General features: G+C 43.7%; 1 protein-coding gene across 1 annotated transcript; it reads left to right on the top strand.

Annotated features, from left to right (window-relative positions):
• Positions 1-448: 448 nt before the first annotated feature.
• On the top strand, positions 449-18,292 carry cpsf4 (cleavage and polyadenylation specific factor 4). The gene is given in 9 exon segments (XM_072559358.1): positions 449-898; positions 900-912; positions 3,121-3,171; positions 4,916-5,068; positions 6,459-6,554; positions 7,188-7,281; positions 14,088-14,163; positions 15,177-15,353; positions 17,158-18,292. Coding segments are annotated over 9 exon segments (822 nt in total). The 5' UTR covers positions 449-805; the 3' UTR covers positions 17,227-18,292.
• Positions 18,293-18,782: the final 490 nt, after the last annotated feature.

Here is an 18,782-nt window from a genome sequence, read left to right as displayed (position 1 = left end):
GAGGTGGTTACCTTATGCTGTAAGGCACAACCATATTGAAAAATAATCAGAATTATCTGCAAAATGCTTCACTGTAAAGCAAGAGATACTAATAATTGCTATTACTGATAATAGAGATACTGATAATTGTAAAACTGCTATTAGTTGAGAAACAATATGGCATAAAGACGATAATCACACTTTTACAAGTATGTAAGTGATATAGAGAATAGCTGAGTGATTGAGAAGGAAGCACTTCTGGCAAAGCACTCCAGGCAAGCAGTAGCCCATGAGCCTGTACGAAGAAAACATTGGAGTAGATGGGAGGTTGTGAAAGGTGCTATGCAAATTCCCCGTAGCGACAAAGACGGTCTCCCCTTTTACTACAGGCAACCGCTGCCCAGTCCTCCAGGGCGGTGGGGGGCGCTGTGCCTGGCGAATGGGTCACCTCTTGATGCGTTTGTCGGCTCGTCGTTTGGAGCAGAGGCGGAGCGGATCCCGGGGCCTGGTCCGTTCTCTCCCCCCACATCCCGGATCCCGGTGCCCGGGGCCTGGCCCGTTCTCTCCCCCCCACATCCCGGATCCCCGGTGCCCGGGGCCTGGCCCGTTCTCTCTCCCCACATCCCGGATCCCGGATCCCGGTGCCCGGGGCCTGGTCCGTTCTCTCCCCCCCACATCCCGGATCCCGGTGCCCGGGGCCTGGCCCGTTCTCTCCTCCCCACATCCCGGATCCCGGTGCCCGGGGCCTGGCCCGTTCTCTCCCCCCCCGGATCCCGGTGTTGTTCGGGTTGTTGTAGTGAAGCCTCGGGCTCTCTCAGGCGGCAGGATGCAGGAGCTCATTTCCAATGTGGAGCACATCAGGTTCGAGCTGGAGATCGCGGTGGGAGCAGCAGCTGGGGGGCCCAGGCCGCTCCCGTTCCCCCGGAATGGACAGTGAGTGCGGGGGGGGAGAGCGGGATCTCTCAACAGTCCACACACACACACACAGACTCTCCCCACACCCCTCACCCTCCCCCTCACCCCCCCCCCCTCACCCCCCCCTCCTCACCCTCCCCCCTCCTCACCCTCCCCTCCCCCCTCACCCCCTCTCACCCCCCCCTCCCCCCTCACCCTCCCCTCCCCCTCACCCCCTCTCACCCCCCCCTCCCCCTCACCCCCCCCTCCCCCCCTCCCCCTCTCCCCCCCCTCCCCTCACCCCCCCTCCTCACCCTCCCCTCCCCCTCACCCCCCCCTCACCCTCCCCTCCCCCTCACCCCCCTCTCACCCCCCCCCTCCCCCCCTCCCCCCCCTCCCCCCCCCCTCCCCCCCCTCCCCCCCCTCCCCCCCTCCCCCTCACCCCCCCCTCCCTCCCCCTCACCCCCCCCCCCTCCCCCTCACCCCCCCCTCCCCCTCACCCCCCCTCACCCCCCCCCCTCCCCCTCACCCCCCCCTCCTTCCTCACCCCCCCTCCCTCCTTCCTCACCCCCCCTCCCTCCTCCTCGTCCCCCCTCCCTCCTTCCTCGTCCCCCATTCCCAGTCCTCACATCACCTGCCCCAATCCATCTCTCCCCCACCCCCAATCCCCCCTTTCTCTCCTTATTGCCCCACTCCCTCTCCCCTCTCCCCCCATACACCCACCCTATACACTCCTCCCCCATACACCCGACTCCCCCTTCCCCGTGCGCCCCCACCCCTCCCCCCCATCCCTGTCACCCTGTCTGTCTCTCTCTCTCTCTCTCTTGCAGCTCCCCAGTCTCTGTCTCTCTTTGTCTCTTTACTCCCCCCCCACCAACCTCTGCCTCTATCTTCCCCACCATCTATCTCTCTCACCCTCACCCCCCCCCCCCCCCCTCTCGCATTTACAATGATTGCTTTTAGCAACTTTTCCTCCCTGCCCTCCTTTAAGAACAGATGTGATCAGATGTGTGGTTTCCTCCCACAGTCCAAAAATGTGCAGGTTGGGTGAATTGGCCACGCTAAATTGCCCATAGTGTTAGATGCAGGGGTAAATGTAGGGGAATGGGTATGGGTGGGTGCGCTTCGGCGGGTCGGTGTGGACTTGTTGGGCCGAAAGGCCTGTTTCCACACTGTAAGTAATCTAATCTAATATTAACAATGCCAGGGCTCTGTGAATTACTGCTTCTGGATAACTCATGCCAAGTTGGCATCAGTGGAAAGAAGATATCTCTTGGGTACCATTGGCAGATGCACCTGTCACCCCACATCTTTCTCTCCAGAAATCTTAGCAATGATTTATGCTATTGCTTCTGAAGGAGTGGCAGAATTTTGTATTAGCTGGATGAATAGAATAATTAGACAAACATGCTTTACTCAGCGACCTGTCTACATAAATATATTTTGAACTGGTGTCACTTTGGATACTTTTGAATGCTGCCACCTAGGCCAGCAGAAGTGTGGACTGTGTTCTTGATGTATATCATTTCCATACTGTACATTTGGTGTACCAGCTGTTGAAATGTTGTTAACATTGATGTAAATAGTGCGGTGGTTTTATTAAAATGTACGTAAATGCAGTATTTGCTACACCAATATTAATAGCAGTTCTAAACTCTCATGATCATTCTCTCACCTGTTTAATCACTGGACACTAGGTGTCCAAACTATTTGTTTTTTGGAGAGGGGGAACTGTCCATGTTGTGAGTAGTTTGTGTTTTGTACTAGTGCTATCTTGGGAACAGTTTGAGATTGCCGAAACACAATTCATTCAGAACCCTTGTGTTCATACAAGAGTGGGGGAATAACTATCAGGCAACAGAGAAGCTACATTTGCTTGCTGTGCGGCCTAGGATATGGCTTAAGTGTTTGTCAGGACTTTTTTGAATGAAGTTAAGGAAACACATCTACACGCAGTGATGTTTGAATCACTTTTGTAAATGGCAGTTGATACCAGATCATTTTTAAATTCAGATTTGGTAGATTTTTATTGATCAAAGTTATTGAGCAAGATGGACTAGAGGTGGTTTTGTGCACTTGGGTCACACATCAGCCCTGGTTTTGTTGATTGACACAAGGGACCGAATGGTCGTCTCCTGTTCCAGTGAAATGTGTCGTAAAATTCAAATGAGGGCCTCAATCTACATAACTGTAAATGCAATTTTTTGAAATGAGTGGTCTTTTAACGTGTTTATTTTTTTCTTGCAGAATCTGGGGCAGCGGTCTGTGAATTCTTTCTGAGAGCATCATGTGGAAAGGGTGAGCTATTTCTCGTGTCAATATGCTGTTGTTTTTCCTGTGTTTGCTCATTATAGTGATGTTCTTATCTGTTTATTAAGTAGAGCTCTTACCACCGATGCATTCAGATGCTACTTTTGCTTTTTGACATTATTTTGAATCATGCATGAAGTATTCTTGTTGGGAAGAGAGTTCCTGAAGTCTCCTTCCCAACATCTCCCCTATGTTTGTGCCTCCTGACAATGACAGAGGAAGTAATAAGCAAGTTGCCTTTCCATGAAGTCAGTTCCTCTGATAACGCTTATGTGCTGGTGCCTGGCTAAGTAGTACATGGCCAGAAGTCTGAGAACAGCTCAGAAGTCAGTCTTTTCTGTTGCATAATGGTTTTTTTGGACAAGGAGAGCCAGTGGGATGAGGTGAGGAAGGGAAGAAAATGTAGTAGAATCATAGAATTTTACAGTACAGGGGGAAGCCATTGAACCCATTGTGTCTGTACTGGTTCCTGAGAGAGCAAGCCAGCTAGTCCCATTCTTCAGCTCTATTTCCGTTGCCCTCTGAATTGATCACTTTCAAATATATATTCCACACTCTTTGAAACCTCCTATGAAATCCGCCTCCACCACTCTCCCAGGCAGGGCATTCCAAATATTAACCACTCTGAAGTTTCTCCGTATCCCATACCTAGCTCTCTCGTTGACAATCTGGAAATTGTGATCCCTAGTTACTGACATTCCACCTGGTGGAAGCAGAATATTCTTTTCGACCCTGTCAAAACTGTCCATAATTTTGTTCACTTCATTAAGGTTACCTCTTCATCTTCTCTGCTCCAGCGAGAATAATCACAATCTCTCTCGTTCTTCCTCATCTAAAATCCCCCATTCCTTGTATTATTCCAGTAAATCTCCTCTGAACTCCGGGTGGCACGGTGGCACAGTGGTTAGCACTGCTGCCTCACCACGCCAGAGACCTGGGTTCAATTCCTGCCTCAGGCGACTGACTGTGTGGAGTTTGCACGTACTCCCCGTGTCTGCGTGGGTTTCCTCTGGGTGCTCCGGTTTCCTCCCACAGTCCAAAGATGTGCAGGTCAGGTAAATTAGCCATGCTAAATTGCCCATAGTGTTAGGTAAGGGGTAAATGTATGGGTGGGTTGCGCTTTGGCGGGGCGGTGTGGACTTGTTGGGCCGAAGGGCCTGTTTCCACACTGTAAGTAATTTAAAAAAAAACTCGCATCAAGGCTTTAATAAGGTGCCCAGAAGTGAACAATGTGTGGCACACTTTCTCAGACTATTCTTTTTCATGATAATTGAATAAATCTGTTACCACTGAGAGTTCGTGAGTCAGGACCATTGACCTACGCTTGTCAATTCCAGTTTAGAGCTTTCTTTATCTCTGTGGTTTCAGGAGTGTGGAGGTCCCAGGGTATTTCACCAGGGACTGAAAGAAAGTCACACGCTAATTCAATTCAAATTTGTCTTTCCAATTAAGAATGGCTTTCTCTCCTAGCTTATTGCACTACTGGAGTTGGCTATGTGCCCACACGGAGAGAGAGAATTTCTTTCTTTGTATCGAGCGGGTATCATATTTTTTAACATGTGAAAGTTGCTGCTCTTTAAGTGAAACGTAAACCGATTTTTCCTGTGCACCAGAAGTCTACTTCTGCAAAATCCCTGTCTATCCACACTGCGTCTTTTCCTCATCAGAAAGCTGTGAAGGGCCCTGGTGAGGAGGAACTGATCTGGTGATTGAATCTGCTTTTGTTGTGTAGGTGGGATGTGCCCTTTTCGTCACATCAGCGGTGAGAAGACAGTGGTGTGCAAACACTGGCTGAGGGGCCTCTGCAAGAAAGGAGATCAGTGTGAATTCTTACATGAGTATGACATGACCAAGATGCCTGAGTGCTATTTCTATTCCAAATTTGGTGAGTGCTCCCTGTTTGTAGTTTCCACACCAACCCAGGTGACTGATCACAACTGGGGGTGGGAAGGACCAGGCTTTGTATCCCCAGTTATAGCAGAGTGGTTAACCTACTCTTCCCCTTGCAGAGTACAGGGGGAAGAGGCACCATTTCCTCTCTGCTAACTCACAATCACTTTAATTCTACCACTACATTCACCTCCCACCAAGGTTCAAAGTATACTGATGTTGTTAATCTTGAAAGGGTGCAGAAAAGATTTACAAAGATATTGCCAGGGTTGGAGGATTTGAGCTGTAGGGAGAGGTTGAATAGGCTGTGGCTACTTTTCCTGGAGCATTGGTGCTGAGGGGTGACCTTATAAAATCATGAGGGGCACTAATAAATAAATAGCCAAGATTTTTTGCTCAGGGTAGGGGAGTCCCAAACTAGAAGGCAGAGATTTAAGTGAGAGGGAAAAGATTTAAAAGGGACCTAAGGGGCAACCTTTTCATGCAGAGGGTGGTGAGTGTATGGAACGAGCTACCAGAGGAAATGGTGAAGGTGGGTACAACTATGACATCTAAAAGACATCTGGATGGGTATGTGAATAGAAAGCATTTGGAGCGATATAGGCCAAATGCTGGCAAATGGGACTAGATTAATTTAGGATTTCTGGTCAGCATGGACAAGTTGGACCAAAGGGTCTGTTTCCGTGCTGTACATCTCTATCACTCTACTGAGATAGGACTTTAACAGTGCACCACAGTTTTCCTACAAAGAGCTGTAACATTGTGATTCTATATTGTTTTCTATAGTATTTAAGGTTTAAGAATATCATTAGCTACTTTGTATCTTTTCAGGCAGTATTGTGGATTTTATTGGGAGCAGGAAATGTACCAAGGTTGGTGAAGAGTTGGTGGGAACTCTTGTTGCTTGAAGTTTCAGCTGACCTTTCTGAGTTAGAAGATACTGAGAGTTTGTAGCACATGCATTTTGATTTTGTAGGCTTTTTAATTTGAGCCTATCTGCTTCCTCATCAGGAAGGAGTTTACTGTTTGGGCATGTCGCAAATAGTGAAGCTGTTCTTATGCTTTTGACATCATCTGTCCCCTGAAATGGTTCATCTCATTGAAACTGAGCTGGATATGGTTTAAAATCTAATTTCTTTATACCCTTGAGTTAAGTTTGGGAATAAACTGTCACCAGCCTGAGGTCACTTAGTTCAGATGAAGTATTCAGAAAGGAAATGGATTGGTTCCTGAATTATTTGAAGGTAGTGGATTTTGGTATGGCATCAAGACAAAAGGATCCAAGTAAAGCCTGCATATTGAGGGGGAGAAAAGAACCTGTAGGTATTTTGGTTGCTGCTTTCTCCTTGTGGTCTGTGTTTCATTTCTTCCTTTTGTTTCTGTAGGAGAATGTAGTAATAAGGAATGTCCATTTCTACACATTGACCCTGAGTCCAAAATCAAAGACTGCCCCTGGTATGACCGAGGATTTTGTAAACATGGTAAGCAGTGAGCTGTGGAAAAATGGATGAATTAGATGCCTTTGGTTTTCTCTCACATACGACTTTCTTGCGGGATATTGGCAGAGACCTGGCTGCAGGTCACTTTGTACGATCCCAATCTGGGAATGAATTGTGGCCCATTGGGCACTTGGTCTGGGTTGAACCTGCTGTTGATGCAGGAATACTCACTAGGAGGTACTCAATGGTGATCCAAAATATCGTGACTTTTAAAAAAAAAACCTACCTTCTGCCTCCTTAATCAAGGGGCAATTATAGTGGCACAACTCCCACTGTGCCCAAGATTGGCCTTCCAAAACTGCACTGAGTGAAGTTTTAAAGTTGAGATTTCTGTCAGTGTTGGGTGAGTGCATCTTTATTTTGCTTTTGTAACTTGTGCGTTGTCCAAATGAGAGAAATTTTGTAAGTGTGCCTCACCAACATGAGTTGTTTTAGAACAGAAGTTTTAAAGTTTTGTAATAATTCTTTAAAGCAGGTGGAGTTGTGTACAGCTAAGATCAGTCAGACCCTTTGTGATTAACTCCATTGAATCGTGTGGTGCCGTGGGTATGTGATTGTTATTTGCTGAATTACAACTTTAGTCGATTGCTGACCTTGAATCTTGTTTTGTTATAGGTCCCCTGTGCAGGCACCGACACACACGGCGAGTCATCTGTGTTAACTATCTGGTAGGATTCTGTCCCGAAGGCCCCAGCTGTAAATTTATGCAGTAAGTACACAGTGAGATAGGGACACTGGAATGAGAGCAGGCCATTAGTTCTGCCATTCTCTTGGATCAAGTATGATGTCTACCTTGCTTCCATACAATAATGATACCAGAAATCATGTACATGTTCTTCATTAGGTGTGTGTTCAGCCAATGTTAGAGTTGTCATGCAGTATTACACAATGGGTATATAACTTTCTGTGCCACCTACACGCACAGTATTGATTGCATGTTGTGGCCGTTCTTAACATTATAGATGCCTTTTAAGGTTGCCAAATCAATTTGTAAAACCTATATAATTTTATTGAGCAATACTTTCTCTAAGGTTGAGAAGTAATCTGAAGAAAATCTTGAAATGGTAATTAGTTTCAGTGGATGGAAACAGAACGGTTATTTCATCAGAAGAGATACAGAACAAGGCATACTCTTCAAATTTAAGCTGAGCCACAACAGACTGAAATTAGGCAGAACTTTGTCCACGTGAAAGGCATTGGAAATCATATGCACCAAAATACTGAGTGTATTGGGAGCCATTTGAAATTCGAGAGAGACAGCACTGGACTTTTGCTATGTAAGGATAATAAAGATATGAGGAAGGGAAATGGACTTGAGGCACAAATTACCATGATCTAAAATGATTAACAGAGTGCACTTCAGGGTTGAGTAGCTTCTATGTATTTTTAATTAATTGCAGGCAGTGTTTACACTCCAGATCAATTGGTGCCTGAATAGGATGCTTAAGCAGGGCTTTCATTGTTAATGGTGTGCTATGAAGTCAGAGTTCTGTGAGTCATGTATTTTGCTTCAATGAGTGGGCTCGGTAAAGTAGTTCAGGTGAAACTGTTCTACTTGTAAAAGGAGCGAAAACAAGAGTCTGGTTAAACTAGTCCCCAGTTGACTCTGAGAAGAGATTAACCCTATGGTTCTTGGGGGACTATGACAACTTTATAAATGGTTTAGTCTTGGATGTAAGAGGATTGATCAGTAAGTTTGCAAATGACCATAAGAGCATAAGACATAAGAGTGAAAATAAGGCCATTTGGCCCATGAAGTCCACTCTGCCATTTAATCATGGCTAATGGGCATATGAACTCCTCTTACCCGCACTCTTTCCTGTGGCCCTTAATTCCTTGCGATTTCAAGAAATTATCAATCTCTGCCTTGAAGATATTTAAAGACCCGGCCTCCACTGTGTTCCTTGGTAATGAATTCCACAGGCCCACCACTCTCTGGCTGAAGAATTGTCTCCTCCTTTCCGTTCTCTAATTCTAAGGCTGTGCCCATGGGTCCTAGTCTCTCTGCCCAATGGAAACAACTTCCCAGCTTCCATCCTTTCTAAGCCATGCATTATCTTGTAAGTTTCTATTAGATCTCACCTCAACCTTCTAAACTCTAATGAATACAATCCCAGGATCCTCAACTGTTCATCATATGTTAGGTTTACCATTCCAATGATCATCCGTGTGAATCTCCGCTGGACACGCTCCAGTACCAGTACATCCTTCCTGAGGTGTGGGGTCCAAGTTTGGACACAGTATTCTAAATGGGGCCTAACTGGAGCTTTATAAAGTCTCAGAAGCACGTTGCTGCTTTTATATTCCAACCCTGTTGAGATAAATGACAACATTATATTCGCTTTCTTAATCACTGACTCAACCTGCAAGTTAACCTTTAGAGAATCCTGGACTAGCACTCCCAGGTCCCTTTATACTTTGGCTTATGAATTTTTCTCACTGTTTAGAAAATAATCCATGCCTGTATTCTTTTTTCCAAAGTGCAAGACCTCCCATTTGCTCAAGTTGAATTTCATCAGCCATATCCTGGACCACTCCCCTAAACTGTCTAAATCTTTCTGCAGCCTCCCCACCACCTCAGAACTACCTGTCTGTCCACCTAACTTCATGTAATCATCAAACTTCGCCAGAATGCCTCCAGTCCCTTCATCCAGATTATTGATATATCAAGTGAACAGCTGCAGCCCCAACACACAACCCTGCAGAACACCACTTGTACTAACTGCCATTCCGAAAAAGAACCTTTTATCCCAACTCTCTACCTTCTGTCAGATGGCCACCCTCAATCCATGCCAGTAACTCACCTCGAACACTATGAGCCCTCACCTTACTCAGCAACCTCCCGTGAGGCACCTTATCAAAGGCCTTTTGGAAGTCTAGATAGATAACATCCACTGGCTTTCCCAGGTCTAACCTACTTGTTACCTCTTCAAAGAATTCTAACAGATTTGTCAGGCATGACTTCCCCTTAATAAATCCATGCTGACCTGTTCTAATCTAACCCTGCACTTCCAAGAATTTAGAAATCACATCCTTAACGATGGATGCTAGAATTTTACCAACAACTGAGGTTAGGTTGTTCGGCCTATCATTTTCCATCTTTTGTCTTGATCCTTTCTTGAACAAGAGGGTCACAACAGAGATTTTCTAATCATCTGGGACTTTCCCTGGTTTCAGTGACTTTGGAAAGATCACAACTAATGCCTCCGCTATTTCCTCAGGCACTTCCCTCAGAATTCTAGAATGTCGGAGATTTATCAATTTTTAGACCTTTTAGCTTTTCTAGCACTTTCTCCTTTGTAATGGCTACCATGTTCAACTCTGCCCCCAACTCTCCTTATTTGTTGGGATATTACTCATGTCTTCCATTGTGAAGGCTGTGCAAAGTACTTATTAAGTTCATCAGCTATTTCCTTATCTCCCAGCACGAGCCTTCCTGCATCAATGTGGAGGAGCCCAATGTCTACTTTCGCTTCTCGTTTGTTTCTTATGTATTGAAAGAAGCTTTTACTGTCATTTCTAATATTATTGGCTCACCTACCTTCATGTTTGATCCCCTCCTTCCTTATTTCTCTCTTTGTTATCCTCTGTTTGTCTTTGTAGTCTTCCCAATCTTCTAATTTCCGAGTGCTCTTGGCCACTTTATAAGCTGTCTCTTTTTTTTGATACATTTCCTGACTTCCTTTGTCAGTCATGGCTGTCTAACCTCCCCCCCCCCTTACTTCCCTCCAAGGCCCCAAGGGATCCTTCCATATCCGCCACAAATTCACCTGCACCTCCACACACATCATTTATTGCATCCTTTGCACCCGATGTGGCCTCCTCTATATTGGGGAGACAGGCCGCTTACTTGTGGAATGTTTCAGAGAACACCTCTGGGACACCTGGACCAACCAACCCAATCACCCTGTGGCTCAACACTTCAACTCCCCCTCCCACTCCACCAAGGACATGCAGGTCCTTGGACTCCTCCATCGCCAGACCATAGCAACACGACGGTTGGAGGAAGAACGCCTCATCTTCCGCCTAGGAACCCTCCAACCACAAGGGATGAACTCAGATTTCTCCAGTTTCCTCATTTCCCCATCCCCCACCTTGTCTCAGTCCCAACCCTTGAACTCAGCACCACCTTCCTAAACTGCAATCTTCTTCCTGACCTCTCCGCCCCCACCCCCACTCCGGACTACCACCCTCACCTTGACCTCCTTCCACCTATTGCATTTCCAACGCCCCTCCCCAAGTCCCTCCTCCCTACCTTTTATCTTAGCCTGCTGGACACATTTTTCTCATTCCTGAAGAAGGGCTCATGCCCGAAACGTCGATTCTCCTGCTCCTTGGATGCTGCCTGACCTGCTGCGCTTTTCCAGCAACACATTTTCAGCTCGTGTCTAATCCACCCCCCTAGAGAATCTTTCTTTTCTTTGGGATGAACCTTTGCACTGTGTCCTCAATTGCACCCAGAAATTCCTGCCATTATTGCTCTAATGTCTTTCCCATGAGGCTCTGCTTCCAGTCGATTTTCGTCAGTTCCTCTCTCATGCCCTTGTAATTACCTTTATTTAACTGGAATACCATTACATCCAATTTTGCCTTCTCCCTTTCAAACTGCAGTCTGAATTCTACCATATTATGATCGCTGCCTCCTTTACTTTAAGATCTTTCATAAAGTCTGGTTCATTACATAGCACTATGTCCAGAATAGCCTGCTCCATTGTGGGCTCCATCACAAGCTGTTCCAAAAAGCTATCCTGTAAGCATTCCATGAATTCCCTTTCTTTGGATCCACCGGCAACATTATTCACCCAGTGTATTTATATATTGAAGTCCCTGTGATCACCGTGACCTTGCCTTTCTGACTTGCCCTACCTATTTTCCAGTACATCTTACGCCCCTGGTCCTGACCACTGCTGGGAGGTCTGTACATAACTCCCATTATGGTTTTTTTGCCTTTGTGGTTCCTCAACTCCACCCACACAGACTCCACATCATCTGACCCTATGTCATTCAGTGCCATAGATTTAATTTCATTCTTTACTAACAAGGCAACCCCGCCTCCTCTGCCCACCTCCCTGTCTTTTCGATAAGTTTTAAATCCTTGGATGTTTAACTGTCCTGAACCCTCTGCAACCACGTTTCTGTGATGCCTACCATAACATAATTATTCACGATGATTTGGGCTGTTAATTCATCTACTCTGTTACGAATACTACAAGCATTCAGTGAAGCTCCTTATTGCTAATTTTCTTATCCTAGTGACTTCTAATATCTCTAATAATACGTCTTAAGTTATCCTTCCTTTTTGCTTCATTCCTAGTCTGTGTTGAACTCAAACCTTGTACACGTTAACCTGCTGCTTATCTTTCTACTTGACTCCATACTCTGTCGCTTCCCTTTCCTTTCCCCCACACTCAAGTTTAAAGTCCTAGTGACCACCCTATTTATCCTTTTCACTAGAACACTGGTTCCAGATAGGTCCAGGTGGAGACCGTCCCATCGGTAGATTCCACCCCCCCCAAGTTCCAAAACTGATGCTAATGTCCCATGAAATAGAATCCCTCTTTTCCACACCAATCTCTTAGCCACCTGTTTACTTCCCTAATTTTCTTATCCCTATGCCAATTAGCATGTGGCTGCAGCAGTAATCCAGAGATTAGGACCCTCGAGGACCTGTTCTTCCATTTCCTTCCTAATGCTTGATAATCCCCAAACATGTCCTCCTTCCTAGCCTTGTCTATGTTGTTAGTGCCACCATGGACCACAACGTCTGGATCTTCTCCCTCCCACTCCAATATCCTTTCAAGCTGGTCAGAGATGCCCTGCACCCTGGCACCAGGCAAGCAACACACCATGCAGAACTCCATATCCCGCTTGCAAAGGATACTATCTGTCCCCATAATTATAAAATGATATGAAAATTGGTGGGGTGATAGATTGTGAGGAAGATTACTTTAGATATTGCAGGAGGATCTTGATGGGCTGATGAGTGGCAAATGGAATTTAATCCAGTAAGTGCGAGATGATGCACTTGACCAGGACAAAGAAGGTAAGGGAATACATGACAAATGGTAGGATCCTGAGAAGTATCAAGGGTCAGAGGAACCTTGGTGTGCTTGTTTCACCAGTTCCTTCAGATAGCTGGCAGGTAGATAAAGTGATTATATGATACTTTTATTAGCTGAGGCACAAGAGTTTAAGAGCCGGGAGCTTGTGCTGGAACTGTATAAAATGTTGGTTAGATGATAGCTAGAATATTGTGTGCAGTCCTAGAGTCTATGTTTATAGGAGTGATATGATAGCTGTGAAGGGTGTAAGGAGATTTACCAGGATGTTCCCTGGGCTGGAGACTTTCAGTTATGATGAGAGATTGGGGGGTTGGGGTTGTCTTCCTTGAAGCAAAAGAGATTGAGAGAACTACATGATCAAGATGTACAAAAATTGAGGGGAGAGAGTAGACAAGAAGGAACTTTTTTTATTGGTGGAGGAATCAATGACTGGGTGCATAGATATATCCGAGGCACACAAGACTATGGGGCAAGCACTGGGAAATGGCATTAGAAAGGTAGTTGATTTTGACCAACACAGACTCAATGGGCCATGTGGCTTCTTTTCTATTTGCAGACTCTGTCAGGACATGGATATAAACTGATTTTCAGAGGAAGCAAGAAGGGATAAGGAAATCTTTTTCACTCAGTGAGTAGATAGTATATGAAATCCACCGTTGAAACTGTGGTGGAGGTAGGTTCAGTTGAGACAGTCAAGAGGCTATTAGATGATTGTTTGGATCTAAACAAAGTGCAAGGGAATGGGGCAAAAGCAAGAGATTGGTACGAGGTAATGATGCTGATTTGACCAGTCAGTGCAGGTGCCATTGAACCTCTATGTCCTTCATATGTTAAACTGAAATGGAAGAAGCCATAAACCTTTTATATGGATTTTATGCTTTGATTTAATTACCGATATGTCTGCTGACACTAGTGATCCTATTGCGAATGTCAACTGTACATCCTCACCTCTGATTTTTTTCAGACTGCGAACGTGCAAAACAGAAAGTTGACTTTTAAAGATAATTCTACTTTGTTTAACTCTTTTTTTTTCCCTATTCAGCAATATACTCTTTCATTCTGTTCTTTTCATTTTTAAATATTTGTTAGGTCTTAATAATTTTTTACTTAAATATATTTGAAAGAGTTCACTTCTAGAATCATACAGTACATAAAGAGTCTGCAGTGACAAATTTAAACTAGTCCCACTGTCCAGCCCAATGTTCTGATATATCAAGTGCTTATCCAAACACTACTTAAAGGTTAGAGTTTCCTACCTCAACTATTCTCCCAGGCAGTGCATTCCAGACTCCCATCACCCTCTAGTGCATATGCCCTGGGTGTCAGTAAGCACTGACCTTAATTAAAGTACTTCACAGAATCTCAATGCTGGCTTTTTTCATTGCTTGCCTTCCATGCAGGTGGCTCTAGGGATTTGTTGAGAATGACACTGCTTTTATTTTCTCCCTATCAGTCCTCGTTTTGAGCTGCCAATGGGTACTGGTGTTGACCAACCACCGTTACAGCAACAGCAACAGATACTTCAAAAGGTGAGCCTCAGCTATGGTCCATTCCTTTACAAGGTTATTTATTTGCTACGCTACTCTCTCTTCCATTCATTAGTTGCTGGGATATCTTATGAATCTGGGAGAATCTGTCCTCAGCCTTTGCAGAGTGATTGTATTTATTCAGGCGATTGAATTATGTTGCGTTGCTTTACTTTCCCTTCCTGGGTATTAAAGTTGTATGCCAATTCCACCAAAATTCTTTCGGCTCCCACTCTCCGTCTATAGTATGTCCTTGGGGTCAACTATGTTACCACTGCATCTTAACAGGACAGTATCTAGATATATGGTGTTGAACTAAATCATACAGAGCAAAAGACACCAAAGGATCTTTGTACTTGGCTATTTTAGAGGGGCCAGTAAGTATTATACTGGTTTAATTAACCATTGGCCAGAATGAGTTATTGTTCCTGCTAAAACAATAATAGTTTAAACAGTATTGGGTTGAGCAAAGACAGAATAAAGCTGGACAATAGATAGATATTTTCTTATCAACCTGGTCAGAGATGTAATTACAACATCTTATTATGATTTCTGGACCAGATGGGACTTAATTCCAGATCGCCTGGTCCTGGACAATTGCTCAGGTAGCCTGCCTATTCTGTTAGAGCTCAGAGGTGAAGAATGGACGGTTGTGTGGTATTACCAGCACCTACAGATCTTTCTGTAGCAACATTTAATCCTTGTGTTGCTAATAATCGCAGAGAAGGAAGACATTCATGAATGACTGAATTGTCTAAAGTATGATTTTAAAAACCATTAAAGAGGAGGTTAGAAATTTCAACCTGACTTTAATGATAGCACTCTTGTCTTAAATATCATGGGTTCAAGCTATAATCTGGAGATACACCAGTATGACTGAGAATTAAGTTTGTGTAGTTTGATGTTTTTTTTAATTTAGCATTGTAATTTTAAAATATTTTTACCAAGTTACATATCAGCTCACGATGCATAGTTTAGGCAATCCTGTGCCAATATGTTTTTTTCTCTCTTTACAGCAGAGTCTTACTCCGTTTCTTCAGCGGTCATCCTCACTGGTACAGATTCCTAGCACCAACATAATTGTAGGGCAGCAGAAGTCAAACACACAATCAAGTGGATCAGTGCAACAATCTCAATTTCAGACATTGTCGAATCGAGGCCCTAGACCATTAGAGCAAGTCACGTGTTATAAGGTGAATGCCAGCTACTTGATGGTTCTTTGTCGTTGAGAAATAATTTTAGAAGTGAAGATAATTCAGTTACTCATGGGTGTATTGCTGAAAGCGAAGCTTCATACCTTGCACTCATCGAGATGTTTTGAAAGAATGCAAATTCAAGGGAGAGCCAGCATTGTGAGAGGAGAATGTTGATTGATTGATTATTTTTAGGTGGGGGCACAGTGGCTGAGTGGTTAACACTGCTTCCTCACAGCGTCAGGGACTTGGGTTCAATTCCAGCTTTGGGCAATTGTTTGCATCTTCACCCTGTGTCTGTGTGGGTTTCCTCTGGGTGCTCTGATTTCCTCCCACAGTCCAAAGATGTGTAGGTTAGGTGGATTGGCCATGCTAAATTGCCTGTGGTGTCCAGGTATGTGTTGGTTTAGGCGGGTTAGCCATGGGAAATGCAGGATTACAGGGTAGGGGGTGGGTCTGGGCGGGATGTTCTTCAGAGAGTCGATATGGACTATTGGATTTAATCGCCTGTTTCTATGAATAAACTCTGGTAGAGACAATGTTAAGGAGAATGCACCTAATGAAGCGATCATACCCTCCGTTTTTAATGACTAGCATTTATCACCCATTGTCAATTGTTCTGGAACATAATGCGGACCCCTCTTTGGGTCAGAGTCATATAGCATGGAAACAGACCCTTCGATTCAGCTAGTCTGTGCGACCATGTTCCCAACTAAACAAATCCAGTTACGTTTGGCCCTCAGTCCAGTTGGTATAGGTATGCCCACATTGCTGTTGGGCAATAAGTTCCATGTTTTTGATCCGATTACATTGATGGAACTGTATAAATCAGGGTGGATTCTGGCTTGGAGCAGAACTTGCAGGTGTTGGTGTTCCCATTCATCTGCTGCCTTTATCCGTCAAGTTGCTGCATGCATTTGTACATAGTACATTTTACTCCCTGTTGTGGAGTGAGTGAATGTTTAAGATGATGGATGGGTTGTGTTAAAGCCAGCTGCTTTGACTTGAGTTATGAGTGTCATTCACTCTGGTACTTTATTCTAGACTGAGGACAATTAAGTTTGAAAAGTCATTAGTGATAATTTACTTGGAAATAATCTATGAAGTACAAGTTTGGTATATTGAATATAACAAACAAGAGATAGGAACAGAAGTTAACCACATGGCACTGCTATTTTATTCACTTGCAGGAGATAGGCCACCATTTATTGCTTGTCCCTAGTTGCCCTTGAGAAAGTAGTGGTGAGCTGCTGCCTTGAACCTAAAGGTCATTTCCAGTACCCAGATAGATACCTGCTGATCCATTCAGCTTCATTTCTACATTGAGATTTCATAGCGATTGATACAACTCAGTGGCTTGCTAGACCATTTCAGAGGGCATTTGGTCACATCGACGTTGTAATTGCCATTGTTTGGAATATTTTGACCCCATATGATTTGGTAGTGATGGGTTCTTACTTCACCTATTTTATATATAGGCTAGTACACTTATTATCAACATTCAAATGTGTTTACTTCATTTAAAATCTATTTCAGCATTATATCTGGTATATCTTATGAAAGGAAAAATCATTTGATCGCATATTGATCCTTGGATCACGGCAAAATGAACTGTATTGTCCTAGTTAATGCTTCTTTATTAATTACAAGAAACAGAGTGGAGTATGAATTTTCTCATTGTGCTTCTGTCAGAATCTAACACCTAATAATGATGACCTCTGTGTGCTGCTATTATTGTATTCTATAACTGACTTTGTAGACTGCCGATTTCTGTTCTTGAAATAAATTGTGTTTTTTTTTCCAGTGTGGTGAGAAAGGACATTATGCTAACCGATGTACCAAAGGACACTTGGCATTTCTTAGCGGTCAGTAGCAGAGTCATTGGTGAACAACACATTGGAAAAATCTCAAGTTCTATTGATGCCCTGATTGGAATGTACATTATTCTTGGATGGGGTTGGGAGTTGGAAAACTTAATTTATCTTTTTTTCTCCCCATCTCCCGAGCCCCTTTATGCACATTGTGACACTTGTTACTGAAATATGTGCGCTGTTTTAAAGTTTGGTGTCAGGAAGCACTACACTGTGAAGAAAAGCTACTTTGAATAGCTTCTACTTGTACGGTTTCCAGCCATAGCCTTTAATGTCCTTCAGCTCCGACTTTTTCAGTGAAAGTAAGTACAGAGTTGGCAGTGGATTTAATTGGTAAGAAACTGAGGGAGAGAACAATGCAGATTGCTAGATTGTGATCTTTATATCTCGCAATTTGCAAATTACTTTTTTTTTGTTTCTTCAATTGTGAGGGCAGTTTTGAGTCATATATTGAGCTGAAGCTGTTTGTAATGTTTTTAGAGGCCTTTTGCAGGCATACCTCTCAATTCTGGTAGCATCCACTCAAAGCATTGAGCATATCTGCTGTTCTCTGTAGAGAACCATAAGTTTGATTGGTCTCAGTGTCTAATACAAGCCTGATCTTTTTCTCTAGCGGAGCTGTTATTGAGATGCTCTGCATTTAGACATTTGAGATTTATGTATATAAAAGTGGTAGGGAAAGGAACTGAGAACATCCTTAGTCATATTTCAATGAATGGATTCGCACCAGGCACAGGAATAGTGTCCTGATACATTGTGCCATTCAACCTCACATTGATGTGAAAGCCAACAGAAAAACCGGGCTAGATATCAAACTTGGAAACAAATATGTCTGTTGGATTAGCAAAATAATGATTGATGAGGGTTACTTTAGGTCATGTAGGATTGCTAGGATTTCTTATTGATTTGCCCTGTGCGTTATCACATTTTATAGGAAAGAAGCTTTTAGCTTTGAGGCAGAAGAAAAATGCAATAAAAGTTGCAGAAATTCTACTCTTGAAACCTAAATTACCTTATGATTGTCAAGTGTTCATTTTTATCAATTTAATAAATATTTTTTAACAAAAATCTGCCTTGTTTTGTGTCCTTATTTAATCTCATTCCCAGTATGTTCATAGTATTACCTTCTATTCCTCAATTCTTGAAATGGATTGCTTCAAAGATTTTGTTTAAGGTTCTTGTATTTCTTTTAAATTGAATGATGCTCCTCAAAGCAACATGAGGCCTCAATTAAGATGATCGGGAAAATGTGGGTCAAAGTTTTCTTCATAATGCAGAAATTCAGATGAAGGCACAATGAGCCACCAAGTAACATGTTGACAATGTTGAAAATATGCACGTTAGCTCTTCCATATCTCAATGACTGCTTATTGAGCAGCAGCATTACCTCTATGGTGACAGGTAACATGTTTACTCAATTGATTCCAGTGTGTGTTGGATAAGAAAGGAGTGTAACAGAGAAGCTGACGTGGACATTTCTTTTTAAAAAGAAGTTTTCATACACAGCACTTGGATTATTTTGTTCCTTTTTACAAGACATTGGTTAGGCCACTTATGG

This window comes from Chiloscyllium punctatum, chromosome 40 (genome assembly GCF_047496795.1).
Source record: "Chiloscyllium punctatum isolate Juve2018m chromosome 40, sChiPun1.3, whole genome shotgun sequence".
In the NCBI taxonomy this organism is placed as follows: Eukaryota; Metazoa; Chordata; class Chondrichthyes; order Orectolobiformes; family Hemiscylliidae; genus Chiloscyllium; species Chiloscyllium punctatum.
Note: the sequence above shows the minus strand (reverse complement) of the source record. Positions and strands in the feature narration are given on the sequence as shown.